At 39.6% G+C, this 17,083-nt stretch overlaps 1 protein-coding gene across 8 annotated transcripts in view; it reads left to right on the top strand.

Moving 5' to 3' along the window:
- The window catches only part of VPS13B (vacuolar protein sorting 13 homolog B), a 734,128-nt gene that overhangs the window by 677,576 nt on the left and 39,469 nt on the right, over positions 1-17,083 (top strand). For 7 of the 8 annotated variants that reach the window (XM_038555164.1, XM_038555165.1, XM_038555167.1 and 4 more), the window contains 10 exons: positions 4,615-4,878; positions 5,563-5,646; positions 5,824-5,999; positions 6,472-6,642; positions 7,210-7,411; positions 8,530-8,718; positions 11,339-11,485; positions 13,531-13,814; positions 16,444-16,571; positions 16,804-17,003. In XM_038555164.1, the coding sequence (XP_038411092.1) occupies positions 4,615-4,878; positions 5,563-5,646; positions 5,824-5,999; positions 6,472-6,642; positions 7,210-7,411; positions 8,530-8,718; positions 11,339-11,485; positions 13,531-13,814; positions 16,444-16,571; positions 16,804-17,003 (1,845 nt within the window). Of the gene's footprint in view, positions 1-4,614; positions 4,879-5,562; positions 5,647-5,823; positions 6,000-6,471; positions 6,643-7,209; positions 7,412-8,529; positions 8,719-11,338; positions 11,486-11,853; positions 12,116-13,530; positions 13,815-16,443; positions 16,572-16,803; positions 17,004-17,083 lie in introns of those variants that run through there. The other variant, XM_038555170.1, reaches the window with a different exon arrangement.

The raw sequence follows: 17,083 nt of genomic DNA on the forward strand, positions 1-17,083 counted from the left end.
AATACACACACAGATATTAAGGCCTCTGGTACCAAATTGCATTTCAGGATTTCCAAATGTTATTTGTACCATTGAATGTTGAAAAGTTCTTTTCTATAGGGAACTCCCTTTCACACTTGTCTCTGCTTGTATCCTATTATAATAAATGTTCTTATAAAAAAAAGTAGAATGCAGCCAAACAAGAAAGGACTTTTCAGAAAGCAATAATGGAAACATAAGCCACCCTCCCATTGCATTTACTTTTTTTGAAAGAAGTGGCATCTCCCACAAGAACTAGCAAAATCCATTTTCCATTCCTATTGCCATGGAAGACACATACACACATACACACAATATTTATACTTTGAGTTTTAGCATTTATTGTCATAGCCAAATGAGATTGGGCTCTAAATTAGAGCCATTTTAAAAACTTAGCAGAATAGTGAAAAGTGGAACACAGAAACGGTAATTCATGTTAACCTAGAAGGAAGCAAATGGAAAATGGTTTGTACTGAACCCAGGTAATACTGAAAGGTTCAGCAGACCACCAGCTTCAAAACAACTGCTGCATATATCAAAGTTGTGAAAAACCTTTCTCGTCTTTCAGTTGGATTTAATTTTTTTATTGTCAGGGTAGATTAACTCAAATTCAGATTAGCTCCAGTTAAAGTGCATCAGAGACACAGGATTTCCTCAATTAGTCAGTTTGGGATGGAAGATAGGAATCACGGTTTCAGAAGAGCTTCATGGATTCCTGCCTCTCTCACATCTTGGCTCCTTTTCTTCTACCCCACCTGGGCTGGGAAATTTGCAATAAACCACAGCTGCCTAATTTCCAAGGCCCATTTGGGGAGGTGAGTGTGTGCAGCCCCCTTATGGTACCTTAACTGCATTAACACACCCTGGGGTAACGGAGAACTGGTTAATATGCTCCTGCACAGTGAGGTTTGGTTATCTGGTGCCCTGCCTTTGCTCTACCCCTGTTGTTTCCCCAATTCAGTGAAAATTTCTCACTGAATTTTCATACAAAATTTTTCAAGAACTTTGTACATTACACAGCTACCCATGTGCACACATTGACTTCCACATCTCCCATCCCCTCATTGAGGAAAGCTCTACCACTCTAAAAACTTAAATGTACATATGTATGTATGTATATATATCTGTATCTTTATACATACACTTTTAATCAGGGCTAAGATATCATTTTCCAGTGCATCTGGTGCTCTGGAGCTATTCTTTAATATCACTATTCTTCTTGGCACTGATCTAATAAGAGTTCTGAAACCTGCTAAGTAAAATCATATGTGGAAATCTTCAATACACATCTTTGTGGCTTTGGGGAAAGAGGAGAATTAGTGTGAAACCTGGAAATGTGTATTAAAGAGAAACCCTACATTAAAAAAAATTAAGTAGCTGTCTTCAACTGATAAATTAACCTTGAAGTTCTAACCGTAATTTCCAAAATAAAAGCATTGTAGGTGTTGCCACTTTGAAGAAAAGCAGACATGGCTCTCACTGAACCCTGCGTGGGAGCACCATTCCGAGGAGGAGCCATTTTGGATTTTCCTTCATCTAAGTAGCCTTCCCTCCCTGGCCACTTTTAAGGGTTTTCTTTTTTATCAAATTTGAAAGCCTATTTAACAGGCTTTATAGTTGAAAATGAAACTATAAAAACCCACCAAGAGAATCCTTGTCTTTAGACAAAGTGAGTCCCAGATGGTTGCAGAGATTCTGTGGTTTCTCTGAGAGACAGCAAAATTCTCTCCTAAATCTCATGGGGCCCAAAGGTTCTGAAGCAAAAGTAGTGTGCACACATTGCCAGGCCTGGGAACATCAAGAGGAAGAACAGAATTAAATACTGCCTCAGAGCTTTCCCATGTTCATTTAAAGTTAGGCGATGCTAAGGCCTCTTAAGAGGCCTAGTAACCTCCAACATAGGCTAAAGAAGAGCTTGCCTGCTAACTTAGGACTCATGGTTCAGTTGTCTTCTGTGTTTGTTATTGAGAAAACATTGTTTTAAAAGATTATAATGGTCAGAGTGCCTAGGAGTAAGGTAGCAGTTAACCACAGCTTGGTTTTTACAGATGTGCTTCTCTAAAGAAAATTCAAAGGAATAGATAGTTGGAAAATAATAAAAAAGTGGGATCCCTGGGTGGCACAGCGGTTTGGCGCCTGCCTTTGGCCCGGGGCGTGATCCTGGAGACCCGGGATCGAATCCCACGTCGGGCTCCCGGTGCATGGAGCCTGCTTCTCCCTCTGCCTGTGTCTCTGCCTCTCTGTCTCTCTCTGTGTGACTATCATGAATAAATAAATAAAATCTTTTTTTAAAAAAAAAAGTGCTAAACTTCACTGTTCAACTAAAGGGTTGAAACAACAATAACAATTTTTGGTCTATCAATCTAGCGGGTTTGTTTGGGATAAATAGTTCATAAATAATCATATTTATTTGTTTAAATAATAGGTTACTTACAATAATATTTACAAAGTACTCTTAATATCACATAGGAAAACTTATCCTAATGGAATAAATGGAAAACACCTAATGGGTGTTTTCAGGTTGAAGTAAAAAAATAAGCTTTTTAATCTTCATAGTAAGTCAATGAGGCAGATACTCTTATTGTTACTATATAACATTTATTATATATATATATATATATATATATATATATATATATATATATATTCTCTCATAACATCTTCCATGACAGACAAGAAGCAGGACTTTCTTTTCTCAAATTGTCTCCCTTATCAAGAAGTAAAATCTTTCTCAGAGCCGTTTAGCAGTCTTTTCATATCAAAGAGCAAGCACCCCCATGTTCACCCCTAAAGTGATCATTGGCAAAATGAGAATGGAATTACAAGGATTGGTTTGTACCAATTATGACACAGACTCTGGAGGCCATAGAGATGGCCACCTTTCCTGAATACTTTGCTGCTTTTTGAGACCTAAAACAAATCTCCCTATTAATAACTGAGGAGGAAGAGGAATCACCTCTTTGGAATGGAACCGGTGGCATCTGCCACTACATTTACATTATGATGGGCAGTCTTTATTCTATTTTTTATAGTTTCTAGATTTTCTTAATTAGTAGATAATAATTTCATGAAAAACAGACCTTCAGAGTGATTATCAACACAGACTCTGGCCCAGAGAGTCTGGGTAACATCAGGCAAGTTATCAAACATCTCCATGCCTCTGTTTTTTCCTTGTTAAGTTGACAAGTCATAATAGCACCTATTTTATATGGTTGCTGTGAGGATGAAAGTTAATTTGTAAAAGTGCTTTGTATTGGGATGTGTATGTGTATACTCCTACATGTACATGTACATACATATGTATGCAGAGAAAAAGAGGGAGAGATTTATTTTAAATTGCCTCACATGATTGTGGAAGCTGAAATCCAGAAAAGCTACTGTGGGTTCCAGCCTGAAAGCTAGCAGTCTAAAGACCCAAGAGGAGCTGATGTTTTTTAGTCTATGTCCAAAGGCCAGGAAAGACCAAAATCTCAGTTCAGTCAGGGAGGAAGAAACCTTCTTGAATAGGCTCATTGTTCTTGTCAAGTCTTCAGCTGACAGGATGAGGCCCACTCACATTAGGAAGGGCACTCTGCTTTACTCAGTTTACCAATTCAGATGTTAGCTTCATCTAGAGGCACCTTCACAGACACACCCAGAAAAATGCTTGACCATAGGATCTGTACAGCCTGTGGCCCTTTCAAGTCGACACATAAAATTAACCATCACATGCTTAGACCTGTAAGTAAAATACATATATATCAAGGTGTGTATGTGATTACTATTTTTATAATCTGGGGGAAAATATTACAAATAAGAAAACCCACTCTCTGTGAAAGTCCTCTGTTTTCCAGTCATGGTGAATATTTGTATTACAGAAAAATACACTGCATAGGAATAAATTGTGCATTATCTTTTCAATTTCAACCAATTTAAGAGACATTTCTTAATGCCTACTGTGAACTGTACTCTTAGCTGGATGAAAAATTGGGTGACCCATGGGTTTAGTAGATCATTCTGTGTGTTTTACAAAGACAGGGGCTTCTACTCTCTTGGGAAAACCAGAATGAAATAAACTATAATTAGGTATCCGACTTAAAAGTTGTCTGTATTATCAGTTTATAAAGTGATCTCTTATTGCATAAGACTGTGAGAAACTCCTAGAAACCAGCCTTGGAAATGGATAAATCACAATTGGCCTGTCAACCACCAGAGCTGAAGTCTTGTTCTCAATCCCTATCCTTTTTGCCACATCCTGTGACATCACTGACTGCCACCTTCTGGTGGGTCTGTTCTCTTGGGGCTTCAGCTTCCCCTGGTTTACCTCCATACTCCTTTGCCTCTTCTTCTCTGCCCATTCCACAGCTTCTGTGCCCCTAAATCTGCCCCTAAACTGTTGGTCAGTTGCTGGTTGAAGCCTCCACTTCTTTTCCTGGTCAACTATTTTCATTCTGTGCACATTTACAAGGCTTTCATTCCATTGGTCTTTAATCTCCAGCCCACCTCCCCCTCAGGCACACAACCAGTATTTCCAGCTGGCTGGACCCTACCATGTGCCTGTCCTTTGAGTTCATGAAACCTGAATTGATGAAACTTTATCTATTTATCATCTTTTAGATTATCATCTGTGGAAGACAGATCATTTGTAGTTACTTGTCTCAAAGCATAGAACTCAAAGTCGTTCAGCATTACATCAGTCAAGATGGACAAGCTGTGATTCGAGAACATTTTGACTGCCTCACAGCCAAACAGAAATTGCCTTCATACATACTAGAAAACAGTGAACTGACGGAGTTATGTGTGAAAGCCAAAGGAAATGAAGATTGGTCAAGAGACGTGTGCTTGGAATCTAAGTCCCCCGAGTACAGCATTGTCATTCAGGTATGAGAAGTAGTAGATTTGGGAATTGAGCAGCTTTAAAATTAAAAATTTCTCATTATGCCCATTATTCAGTATGGTGCTATATTTAAAAAATGACCTGTACAAAAGGGGACATCTGAAATAAGATAAAAAGACTTTTAATATTTCTTCTCGAGTGGTTTCCTCCCATCCCACGACAATACGGCTGTTGTATCAGTCCCAGTAGTTTTTAGAGTCAAGATGCTACCCCTCTCAGGTGGAGGCAGGTTCTATCTTGAGAAAGATCCTTATGTGCCAGGGCTTGGGGTGGAGGTGCAAGGGGACATGATAGAGAGTGGTGTCCTTACCTCTTGAGAATTTTTGCAATGGTCTGTTCCTTTTTCATCTCTTCTCATGCTCTGCCACCATCATTTTCCTTCCCACGACAGACAGATCCTCCCCACCATTCTCCCACCTGGTCTCTATCAACCTCTCCTCACACAAACCCCTTTGTCTTTAAGAAAACATTGGCCTCATTGACTCACTGTACATTCACTATATGCCATAATGAAGCCTGGTTTTGCTTATTCTCTGTTTTTAATGGCTTTTTTTCTATAACTTTAAATGTTTTTAATCCTCCAAACTGACATTATATCTGTTCCTTGTTCTGAATTAGTTAGGAAACTGTGTAGTGTTTCATAGAAGCCTTTTCTACCTCATGTGCAGGTACCATCTTCAAACAGCTCCATCTTTTATGTCTGGTGCACAGTTTTGACATTAGAACCCAACTCTCAAGTGCAACAACGAATGGTGAGTGCTTCCCAATTCTAAAATATGGTATATGACTCTGACCTTTCCTGTTCTGAAATAAATTAAGGTCAGAGTGACCCAGGGAAGAGATTTATTACAAGTTTGTTTCAGCATCAAACAGCTGGAATACTGCAACAAAGCAAATATGAAAGTGATTCTGTCCTTTTATTTTTATAGATTGTGTTCAGCCCTCTTTTTATCATGAGGAGTCATCTTCCAGACCCCATTATCATACACTTGGAGAAAAGGAGTCTGGGATTGAGTGAAACACAAATTATTCCAGGAAAAGGACGAGAAAAACCACTGCAAAACATAGAACCTGACCTTGTGCATCACCTAACATTTCAAGCAAGGTACTGGAAAAGTCCTCACATTTTCTTAACAGAGATTTAGTAGAAAAGCAACCTTGTACCGTTGAGGATATTTTTTTGTATGATGTCTTATGAGAATGTTATTTTAAATTGCCCTGCCTAGTGTTTTATTATCCTCTTCAATAGTTTTGAATAAAATTAAGCTTCTGTAATTAAACTTAGATTTAAAAGCAAGAGGGATTGGAAAATTTAATTGACACATAATTTCTCTCATGGAAAAAGAGATGAATAGAACTCTTACCCAAGCATGTGGGGGACGGGGACAGGGAGAAGGGGCAGGGCCCAGGTCATCCAAAAACAGTGTCACCGGTCCCTAAATCAACAAAAATTAGCCCAATGTCCCAAAAGGTATTGGTCTATATAATACATCTATAGTTTGATTTTTTTAAATAAATTATAGACCACTTTAGAAACCTGATATTTTACTCCTGTTTTTTTCTTTTCCATTTCTTAGAGAAGAAGATGATCCTTCCCACTGTGCTGTTCCCATCTCAACATCCCTCATTAAGCAAATAGCCACTAAGATACACCCTGGAGGCACAGTTAATCAGATCCTTGATGAATTCTATGGGCCAGAAAAGTCCCTTCAACCCATGTGGCCCTATAATAAAAAGGATTCTGACAGGTAATGCTCTCTAGCAGTCCTTTTCTACAAACATTTCTCAATATTAATAAATAAATGACCATTCACCAAAATGTTAGATACCATAAGAGGTGTTTTTAAAGATTGATTGACTTATTTTAGAGACAAAAAGTGACAGAGGGCGAGGGGAGAAGCAAAGGAAGAGGGTGAGGGAGAATCTCAGGCAGACTCCCCACTGACTGTAGTGTCTGACACAGGGCTCGATTCTAGAACCCTGAGATCATGACCTGAGCTGAAATTAAGAGCCAGCCACCTGACTGAGCCACCCAGGCACCCCAAATGGTGTTCTTAAAAAGAAGATATTTGCATGCATCTATCAGATCCTGACCTTTTATCATCTGGGTAGATATATTTTATGGACTGCTTTACTCATAATTTAGAACATAATTGCATGAAAAGTTTCTTGTGAATGCAAATTCAGCATTGGATGATTCTAGTGTGAAGAGGTGTCATACAAGAGCATTGTGTGTCTGGAATCCTTAAACATATTTCATGAATACTGAAGTCATCATATTTCATTGAGTCTCTTGGATGTGGTATTTGGAACAGGAATGAACAGCTGAGTCAGTGGGATAGCCCAATGCGAGTGAAGCTGTCAGTCTGGAAGCCATATGTTAAAACCTTGTTGATAGAGCTTCTACCCTGGGCCCTGCTTATCAATCAATCCAAGTGGGACCTCTGGCTGTTTGAAGGAGAGAAGATTGTTCTACAGGTTCCTGCTGGCAAAATTATTATCCCTCCTAATTTTCAGGTACTGTAACTTTTTTTTAGCTAATATGAATTCTTTTCTTTCAACAGCTAGCTTTTATTCTGAGCTTGCATTTATATTCTTAACAGAATCAGTTGTAGAAAACTGTCTTCTTAGATGCATATGTAAAGGGTATGGAATGTTCTTTGATATTCAAAGACATTTCAGATGCCTTTTTTTTCCCCCATCAGCAGTATTCACGCTTGAATTATCATTAAATTTGATAACTTGTACTAGTTACATTTTCATTTTCATTGTGTACAGGATATTTGACAAGCATTAGGGTTGGCCTCCTCAGAGTATGTTAAGGATATAGAGCCATATTCTGTGCTAACCCCACTGCCTAGATAAACTTGCAGTTCTTACAAAAATTCTCAGAGATCTACAAGATGGAAGAGAATTGAAGATTTCTGAGCAACTGTTTTTGTCAGAGCCCCTTTTCCCTTATAAGTGGACCTGGATATCCATAATCATGGATGTCCACCCAGTTGTTGATAATAACAATGTGGAGTCATTACTAACACAGGGTGGGGAGGGGGTGGAACCCTAATGTAAAACAGAATTTCACAGCCAGACTATATTCCATCACAAGAGAACTTTCTTGATAAGGCTAACCCATTTCAAGAAAGCACATATATCTTTAAGAAAACAGAATACAAGGAATTACTAAACAAAATGTTTTCCTGGTGGGGAACAATTGGAGAGTCTTCTTTTTTGAGCTGTAGTTCATGAACATCTTTATTCAATTGCATTTTTCCTGTGTGTTTTTTTTTCTTTTAAATAATCAGATGATATTACCTTATGGAATTGGAATGTTAACCTACATGTACCTAAGGTTGCATATTATTCTTTACTCAAATGAAATGAAACCCTCCATTTTTAAGTCTTTGTGTGAAGGGGTTTTCCCCCCTTCCATAAATATGAATCCCATTGTGAATCAAAGAAAACATTGAGAACTAAAAGAAAATGTATGTTGCCATTACAAAAACAAAAACAAAACTCATAACGGGATTTGGTTGCCTAAGTAGACCTATTATATAATATAAAAAATTCCTGTGAATTGAGGTAAAAAAAATCCAAGTTAAGATAAATACTTTATAATTGAGGCATTGTTTTTCCAGGAGGCTTTTCAAATTGGAATATACTGGGCAAATACAAACACTGTGCACAAGTCAGTAGCAATTAAACTGGTCCATAATCTGACATCTCCAAAGTGGAAAGATGGAGGTAATGGTGAAGTTGTGTCATTGGATGAAGAAGGGTTTGTTGATGCTGAAATAAGGCTTGGTGCTTTCCCAGGACATCAGAAGGTAGGATCAAAGTCTGTGTGGCTCCGGGGAAATAGCATGCCATCCCCTCAAGCTGTTTAAGATGAGTCTACCCTTTTCTTTCTAGTCCCTTTTTAGTATTACATGCTCTAGACAATGTATAACAGTGAGACATGCGATTTCTTAGACCTCTCAGTTTCACAGGGTTTGTTTTTTATTTTTTTCCTTTACCAGTGATAAAAGCCATGTCACATAATTTATCCAATAACTGCTCTATTTCAGAACACTCAGAAGTCACTTGATTGATCGTATGTGGGGGAAAAATGAACTTATTCCGAAATATCCACAAATTATACTTGGCCTCCTTTTCTTAGAGCAAGAAGTAGAGTTGCTAACATTCTGAGCACCGAGTGAAAGGACAAACCTCCCATAGCAAATGTTAAGTTTCTGGAAAGGGCATCCTGAGCAGAATCGATTCTGATCTTCCCATAGAACCTAATGTTATGAGGGACTTCTATTCCTAAACAGAGAACTGATACTCGTGATGATATGAATACAGAAAACCTATTTCATCAGTTATTTAACTAAATACAAACGGTGTGTCATTTTCAGCATCAATCTTTTCTAAAGTCTATGAAAACCAATTAAGTTGAATGATATAGTAACAAATCACATTATCCTCAATGGATGGCAGCACAACATCATAGCATACCATGTTGCGGTCTCATGCTGTACTGAATAATATCTTCGCAATTTTAGCACACACACCCCCAAATCAGAAGATAGGCTACCTCATCAGAGTAGCATGATTCAGAATGACCTTTCTCTGGGGAGAAGTTAGATTTTGACAGGTATTTTGAAGAGCCTATTGCAAAAAGTTAGTGTTATTGGTGACTTTTTAAAATAAAATTTCTCTGATACAAAGACGTTGGTTTCTCTTCAGTATTCAGGGCTGTTATCCATTTCCTCAGAGTTGTCTGGGCAACACATGTTTATGTGCTGCCAGCCAAAATACTGTAACATGGGTGTAAATGGCAAAGAGCTGTAAGCGTGAATCACCCAAAGCTGAATAGTTGTAAGTTGAGAACGACCATCAAAACCTGGAAAAAATGTCATGATATACAGTCCAATACCTCCAGCACCTCACAAAGTGGCCACAACAAGTGCTGAATGAATGTGAATGAATGGACTGTTGGAAATAGTATATTTACTATTTATTACATAATAATATATATTTATATCTCATTATTCTTTGCTAGTGATTCTTTTTAATCGCAAGACCCCCTTACTCTCTTAAAAATCCTTATAGGCCTCCAAAATCCTTTTGTGTATGTGGGTTATAACTACTGACATCCATCGAACAAGAAATTAATACAAAGACTTTAGAATGCAAGAACACACATACATTATGTTAGCCATGACAGTTGTGACATCATAGGTCATATAACCTCTGGAAAACTCCACTGTACATTCATGAGACAATTAGAATGGAAAAGACAATAGCATCTTCGTATTATTATAAAAATAGTTTTGACCCTTGGACCCCCTGAAAGGATCTCAAACCCCATGCATGTGCGCATACACACACACACACACACACACACACACACACACACACATACACACACGAGTCCCAGGCCATACTTGGAGAACTGCTGTCCTGACATTCCCACTTACTAAGTGGGTATCTTTAGACAACTAATTCTCCTCTGAGCACTTGACCCTCATAAAGCTTGGTAAGGGAACCTTGTGGAGGTTAAGAGCAGTACTGTAGAGTCAGACTGCATGGTTTCTAATCCCAGCTAGCCCATCTGTCCTTATGACCGTGGGCAAGTAACTTCACTGGTTTGAGCCTCATTTCCCTCTTCTATAAAATGGGGATAATAATAGCTGCTTCGTGTGGGTTATGTGAGGATTCTGTGACTTAACATGCATAAATACTTATGACAAGCAGAGCACAAGAAACCAATTTCTGAGGGCCAACCATTGTTTTTTATCATCATCACTGGTAAAGTTCTCAAAACACCTGGTGGTCCCTACTAGACCTTAGGCAAGGTTGCTGCCGTGATGAGCATGAGGAAGATGAGGAGGAATGCCTAACTGAATTTTTTATGTTGAAAAGATGAACGGCATCTGTTTACATAGAAGAGTTTATAATTAAATATTTTGTGAGAGAATGGGTTAAATAATTTGAAAACAAGTCTCTCTCACTATGCCATAGCACCAGAAATAACTGGTTTTCTAGAATACCCTGTTGTAAATAGTAGCCCCTTTTAGGGGCTGGGACATTTTTGAGGCTGAGAGGGGCCTCCAGTAAATACTCTGGAACACAAGTTAAAATTGGTACTATCCTGGACAAACCAACAGATGAAATGAGCTTTTAAAAATAAGGAATTGTTGGGATGCCTGGGTGGCTCAATGGTTAAGCATCTGCCTTCGGCTCAGGGCATGATCCCAGAGTCCTGAGATCGAGTCCCACATCAGGTTCCCCTCAGGGAGCCTGCTTCTCCCTCTGCCTGTGTCTCTGCCTCTCTCTGTGTGTCTCTCATGAATAAATAAATAAAACCTTTAAAAATAATAAAAATAAGAAAGTGTTATATGCCTTATAACATTTTTTTGGCCTTATGATATTTTAAAAATTCTTTCCTCAATTGTCTTGCAGTTATGTCAATTCTGCATTTCCTCCATGGTACAGCAGGGTATACAAATTATTCAGATTGAAGACAAGACTATAATAATCAATAATATGCCATATCAAATATTCTATAAACCACAGTTATCTGTCTCCAAACCCCACTCTGGAAAAGAGGTAAGCAGTTCATAACATGATTGATTTGTCTGATGTTTTGATAAATTAGCGATAATTAAGATTAATTTTTTAGCCTAGAAAAGAATAATAAACTTAACACTGAATCTAGGTAAAGAGCAATTTATTTTTTATTGAACTAAAACCATGGATGTCAGGTCAGCACTTCCAAGGTAGTTAATGAGCAGAAATCCAACAAGGCAGCAAGTCCTGACACAGTGCCAGGGTCACTGCCGCCTGCACCCCACCTGCTCAGAGGCTGCAGCACACATTTCTAGCATGCTCGCTCACCAACCCGGAGCTCCACCAGCAGGGAAGTGGGCCTGAGGACCGGCTCCTGGGTCTCATGGAAAAAAACATCTGCCTCCCAGGCTGCAGAGCCAACAGGAGCCATGCGGGCAGAAGGCTCAACCCCAACAAAGCCACAGACTTGGGAGCACTTGGGAGTTCTCTGCCCATGAAGAGAGTAAATGTGAAAATGTACCAGCTTATTTATATGAACATTTCACTGGCAGAAAGTAAATACAAGAAGGATTTTTTATTCACTTCTTCATACAATTAAAATGAACACTTGTATTTTGAAAGAGTAAGGAGACCTTTTAAAAGGACTTAAACAAAAAAAAAAAACAAAACAAAAAAATAAATAAAAATAAAAGGACTTAAACACATAATATACTAAGTGGTCTGCTGTTGTTTTATGCTGTTGAAACTATCATAGAGGAATGTATTTTCTTTCTTTACCTCTGCATTTATTTTTATCCGTTTCAGCTCCTAAAAATTACATTAGAGCAGTAAAATAGGATGAAAGTCTTACTCTTCTGAGCTTAGAGTGCATTATAGTATTTCAGAAATGTCAGCATAATAGAATTTCATCTTGGTTCATTGAAGCATTGGTAGAATAACTATGTGACCAGAAGTACTCAGCTGGGCGAGGATGTTCTCATTCTAGGTGAGGATCTGGAAAGACAGTCAGCATGTGTGCAGATAATTCTCCTGTTCCTCCCCACCCTAGGGCTTTCTGAGATACCGGGTCAGGGCTTCCCACACTGACATTTCCTCATCTGAAAACAGGTGTAACGTCACATTCCTTGCAGGTCTTTGGTGGCAATTAAATGAGGTATTATGAGTAAAAAAGCGAGGCACGCAGGAAACAGTAGTAGCCAGCAGCAATCACAACAGCAGTGTTGCAGCAAACTCCTGGTTCGCCTCAGCTTCCTGGAGGCAAGGGGAAGGCCCACTTTCTTCCAGACAGCTGAAGAGTGTCCCCTTTTTCACCCGTACCTGCTTCAGGCAGGTGTGGGAATTTTTTTTAAAGACATGATAATCCCTAGCCCCTCAGGGAGACCATGTGGGACAGTGGGGAAACCAGCAGATAGGAAGCAGGAAGCCTGGCCCCGGCTGGGCTCTGCCATTCACCGTCTCTGTGATGCTGGACAAATCACCACCTCTCTGGAAAGCAGCTTCTTCAGGAGTTTTAAATAAAGTATCTCTGATGGTCCTTTTGAAGTCTGAAATCCTGAGACTCTACTATGCCAGAAACCCTGTGGAATTTCAAGTGAGGGTTGGGATCAGAGCTTCCTCCCTCCTCAGGATAAACCTTAAACAAAAATTGTCTTCTGAGCTCCCAGTCCGCTGTTCTGCATCTCATTCAGCTCTCTCCTACCCAAGGCCCCTCAGGGCCCACCCTTTCAGTTCTTCCATCCCTGCCCAAGAGGACCCCTTCTCCAGCATGTGGCCTGTCTCCCCTTACGACATCTGGATTTTTGCAGAACATGGGAGACATTAAGAACTTTGCATCACCTTCTAAATCACCCCAGCCTTACCGTGTTTCATTATGCCTAGAAAAGCAGACCCCGCTCCCATGGCTTCTAATTGTCTCCTTAGGGCTTTCTCATGGGAATGGGATCCTAACATGCCCACATCCCCCACCTGGCTACCTCCTGAGGATACGTGGTTATGGTTTCTTAGAAACTCTACTTTAAGAAGCTTAATTTCTCTCCATCGGTGTAGTCACTGTGCTCTCTTAGCCTTGTCTTTTCTTTTTTTAGTATTTTCACATTCCAGACAGTGCAACTTTCAGCATTTGCCCGGGGGGAGAGCAGGCTGCTGTGAAGCCCAGCTCCCTTCCTTGCTGGGACCTGATGCCTGACATGAGTCAGTCACCGCTGGACACATCCCTGCTTCAGAAACAGATCCTGCTGGCCTTCTCTCCTGCCGCAGGTGCCGGCAGCTCCCAGTGCTGGAGCCTGCCGGCCATAGTGAGACAAGAGTTTCCCAGACAGAGTGTAGCAGTGCCCTTTGGAAACCGTGGGGAAAATGGATTCTGCACCAGGTATTTTACATACATGTGCATGCCCTTCTTTGCTTGTTGCTACAGCTCTTCATCCAGGTGCCAGGAGAGACAAAAGAGTAGCTGCAGTGCTCCCCATATGTAAAACCAGGTTCGACTTTTATTTTTAACAGTGTCTAGGCATTGTGCGCAAATGTGCTCGTACCTGGGTGGCCCCAGTGTACTACTGGTGAGATTTGTTTTCCTACTACTGATGCAGCTTATACTGGGGGGAAATGGTGGTGTTTGTCCCATAGAATGGCAGCAATACATCATAGTAAAAAGATCGCCTTCCACGATTACTCCTTAGCCTCTGTCAAGGGTTAAAATATGAGGGAGTCAAGTTGGAAAACTTTTTTCCTTTCCCATATTTTACGTCTACTTCAAAATGGAATTCTTCTTTAAAAGTCATTAAGAGAGATAACTTAGATAAACACAAGTCACAGAAGACTCTGTTCTGTGGTTGTTCCTGCACGCAAGTTCCTCCAATTACCAATTACCAATTATGCAAATAACAACCACAGAATCAAGCCGGAGACATGTAATGGTTTGTTCATACTGGACTTTTATTTTGCGGTTGTTTTGCATGCAATACGTCCTTTCTGGAGCTGTCAGGAATGACTTATTTATGGCATACATTAAAAAGTACAAAAGAAAACCTACTGCGATCTTACCAGAGGTACCTTATTCTCATGAATTTATAGACTTTAAGACTTCAGCTCTCCTAACTTTTTGATGTCTACAGAGATTTCTAGCAGTTGTATTTTAAAAGATAACTTCCTAACTCGTGTTACCCATGACAGTAAGGCCCTGTTCCCTACACACATCCCTTCTTCTTTCACAACATTCAGAAACATCCCTGATTTTATAAACACTTTTCATCCCTGATCCTGGAGAAGAGTGGTTATATTTATGTTCTATCTGGAGAAGTTAAGCGTGGCAAGTTTAAGGAAGTATTTTGGAAAGTGATGTGAACCTATGTCGAGAAAACAAAATTTATTTTTAAAACTGAAAGACCTGGAGCCTAGATGGCTCAGCGGTTAAGCACATCTGCCTTCGGTTTAGGGCATGATCTTGGAGTCCCAGGATCGAGTCCCATGTCCAGCTCCCTGTGGGAAGCCTGCTTCTCACTCTGCCTGTGTCTCTGCCTTTCTTTCTGTCTCTCTCATGAATAAATAAATAAAATCTTTTCAAAAAAAATAAATAAACTGAAAGAATCCTAAATAAAATTTCACTTGGAAATGCTGTTTAAAGTTCTAAGAATTGTAAGACATGATTTTATTAATATAATTTAATCTTATCTATGAATACTAAACTAGATATTAGATTGAAAATACCATATGTTAGTCCTGGCCCTCAGCTTTCTTGGCTAGCGAGAAGAAATTCTCTGAGGTTGGCTTGCCCCAGATCTTTCAAAATTAGGCTGGGAAAAGAACTTTGGTATGTATCCAAGGACTGTACTCTGCAAGTAAATTCACTTCCTACAGCCCCATCTCCTCCTCTCCTTCTACTCGCCTCACTCCTATGGTGCACATTTGATGGTGTTACTAATGTGATTCCCTGAATGCCAATGGACAGTTTGTTTTTGGCATTTCAGACAAATACTGTCTTTGGGAAGGACTCACACTAGTGAACAGGATAAATGGCAAATAAATTCTTCAGTGCATTATCAACCCCTTTTTATCACTGTAAACTGAGGGCGATGTTTGGCAAATGTCTGATTTCTTCGGTTAATTTGGTCAGTCCATGCAATTTAAACTTCAGAGAGGGGTTTTTTTTCCCTGTTTTTTTTTTTTTTTTAATTTATTCATAGAGACAGAGAGAGGCAGAGACACAGACAGAGGGAGAAGCAGGCATCATACAGAGAGCCTGATGTGGGACTCGATCCAGGGTCTCCAGGATCACGCCCTGGCTGCAGGCGGCGCTAAACCGCTGTGCCACCGGGGCTGCCCTTTTTCCCTGTTTTGATATGAAATATTGTTAGGTAGTCTGTGGTATACACTGGAAAATTTCTGTCTCCCCATTGCAGAGGGCAGCCTATGCCCACACAGCAGTTTTTCCACTGCCAACGAAGACAGCTTCGCTCTTGGTAGTCAAAGTGAAGATCGTGTAAAGTATGATAATACTGTGAAAATTGACAGCTGTCATTACGAGCCTACCTTTAGAATATAAAAAGAACAAGTACCCAGATTCTCCAGCAGTGCTTCTAAAAGCACGTCAGCTCCTCTTATGCCAAAACTTCCTAAGCATCGTTGAGAAAGAAGACACTCTGTGTGAAGGGTTTAAGGCACATTTGGCCAGGGGAAAGTAGAGTCAAGTCAGGGTTAGTGCAAGGTTAGCTATAATTCTAAGTGGTATAAGTTATTTATTCTTTTAAATAATTTTTGTACATCTTTGAATATTTTCTGATAATCACATGTTAACAATGTTGTGAAAAAATCAGTGAAGCTATAATTAGTGTATGACAGGCAGTAGATGAGAGGATGGTCTCCTTTCTCTGGAAACATTTCCTCTGAGGGATCAAAGAGAAGGTGTTCTGGAGTTGTGAATACTACAAATCTAAATAAACAGGTACCAAGCATTCATTTTTTTTCTAAACCACTTCTGTCATTTGATTTGATTTCAATTCTAGGGCAGTAGCACTGACATACCAAGAACACCTTGGAGTGATTTACTTGACCCTCTCAGAAGACCCTAGTCCTCGAATAATTTTCCACAACAGATGTCCAGTAACAATCCTTATAAAGGAAAATATCAAAGGTATGTTTTATAGCATTGAATTTAAATAATATAAAACCTATATTCTTTCTGGAGGTTTTTATCTAGCAGCTACCCATGATTGCTGTGAAGAATGTTTAAATAAGAGTATCATTCATCCCTCCCTTTTCAAGAAGTTTCTCCTGCCGCATTATGTTTACTATCCCTTGGTCTTTGTCCTCAAGGCCTAAGTCTGCACATGTGTTTTTTTGTTTTTTTGTTTGTTTGTTTTTAGATATTCCAGAGTTTGAGGTTTATTGCCGAAGAATTCCTTCTGAATGCTCAATTCATCATGAACTGTATCATCAGATTTCCAGTTATCCAGACTGCAAGACCAAAGACTTACTTCCCAGCCTCTTCTTGAGAGCAGAATCTCTGGAGGATGTAACAGCCGAGTGGAGCGACGCCGTCGACATCAACAATCAGGGGACACAGGTCAGTGAGCCATGCATGTTCCTCCCAAGGCCCAAAGACAGATTCCCTTTTCTAAGGTTCCATGCTTGTCTGTTTTTAAA

Source organism: Canis lupus, chromosome 13 (genome assembly GCF_011100685.1).
Source record: "Canis lupus familiaris isolate Mischka breed German Shepherd chromosome 13, alternate assembly UU_Cfam_GSD_1.0, whole genome shotgun sequence".
Classification (NCBI taxonomy): domain Eukaryota; kingdom Metazoa; phylum Chordata; class Mammalia; order Carnivora; family Canidae; genus Canis; species Canis lupus.